Source organism: Asparagus officinalis, chromosome 7, assembly GCF_001876935.1.
Source record: "Asparagus officinalis chromosome 7, Aspof.V1, whole genome shotgun sequence".
Classification (NCBI taxonomy): domain Eukaryota; kingdom Viridiplantae; phylum Streptophyta; class Magnoliopsida; order Asparagales; family Asparagaceae; genus Asparagus; species Asparagus officinalis.
Window position 1 is genome coordinate 60,317,219 of NC_033800.1, and position 1,372 is coordinate 60,318,590.

The following is a 1,372-nucleotide window of genomic DNA, read 5'->3' on the forward strand; positions in this document are numbered from 1 at the left end:
AAAAGTAAAATACGTGTATGTACTCATATTTTAAAGTTTTTTAGTGTTCGTGTGACGAGTCTTGTTATACTCTAGGCTATGCTTATTGTATATCAGAGAATAGCTTAAATTCTGACTTTAGTTCTTCGCTTCAAGTATGTTTGTGCCTGTAGACACCAAGAGTGACGGTTAATTTTCATATTTATGGTTTTTTTCATGAGATGTATGCTGCAACTTGTATCGAAAACTATTTACAATTCAAAACATAACAAATGTAAATACAAAAAAAAAAAAAAAAAACTTGTGCCTGTAGACACCAAGAGTGACGGTTAATTTTCATATTTATGGTTTTTTTCATGAGATGTATGCTGCAACTTGTATCGAAAACTATTTACAATTCAAAACATAACAAATGTAAATACAAAAAAAAAAAAAAAAACATTTGTAAGATGTGAAGTTTTGAAATTAAACTAGATAATTGCAACTATAACAGTATGTGATAACAGTTTTAACAATTGCAATTACATGTACGTAACTGACGCTTATGTTGAAAATACAGGTGTAACAGATTGTCCATCGATATAAAAATTCTTCCATTACACAAACGTAGTTGGACTTAGTTCCCTCGCCGGTTTCGCACACGCACGGCGAGCCCACCTTTCATCCTCAAGGTCAACGATAACACCTTCTCTGGCATCTTCTCCTTCTCCACCACCTCGACGACGAACCTCTCAATCAAACCTGCAGCAATAGACTTCATCTGAATATACGCCATCTCCTTCCCCAAACACATCCTCGGCCCTGCGTGAAACACCAAGAACTTGTACGGGCTTTCTGGCCTAAACATGCCATTTTCATCCAGCCATCTTTCCGGCCTGAATTCCCGACAATCTCTTCCCCATATCGCTTCCATCCTCCCCATCGCATATGAATTGTATGACATGAACCCCCCCTTCTTGATCTCTGTCCCGTCGGGCAACACGTGGTCCTCTTGACACCGTGTCATGGTCGTCGGTACCGGAGGGTACAGCCTCATGGACTCTGTTATCGCTGCGTGCAAGTACTGCATCTCCCTCAGCTCGTCAAACTCGAAAGCCATTTCAGAATTTCCACTTTTGCCGCGAACCAATGCGATTTCTTCTAGAATCTTCTGCTCCACATCCAACCTCGACGACAGTAACCAGAAGAACCAAGTCAGAGCTGATGATGTGGTCTCGCGTCCCGCAAGGATGAAGCTGATAACTATATCCCGCAGAAACTCCTCAGAGTACTCGTCGATGCTAATAAACCTTGACAAGAGATCGGCGGACTGGATCTTGCCGGAGATCGTCCGCTCCTTCATCCGCGACCGGATGATCTTCGCAGCAAAGTCATGGACCGTGGCGATGGATTC

At 42.0% G+C, this 1,372-nt stretch overlaps 1 protein-coding gene across 1 annotated transcript in view; it reads right to left on the reverse strand.

Annotated features, from left to right (window-relative positions):
- LOC109850464 (cytochrome P450 94A1-like) overlaps positions 437 to 1,372 on the reverse strand; it is a 1,444-nt gene continuing 508 nt past the window's right edge. Inside the window, exon 1 of the mRNA XM_020420482.1 lies at positions 437 to 1,372. This exon is cut by the window's right edge and continues 508 nt beyond it. Within this exon, the coding sequence (XP_020276071.1) occupies positions 596 to 1,372 (777 nt within the window). The 3' untranslated portion in view covers positions 437 to 595.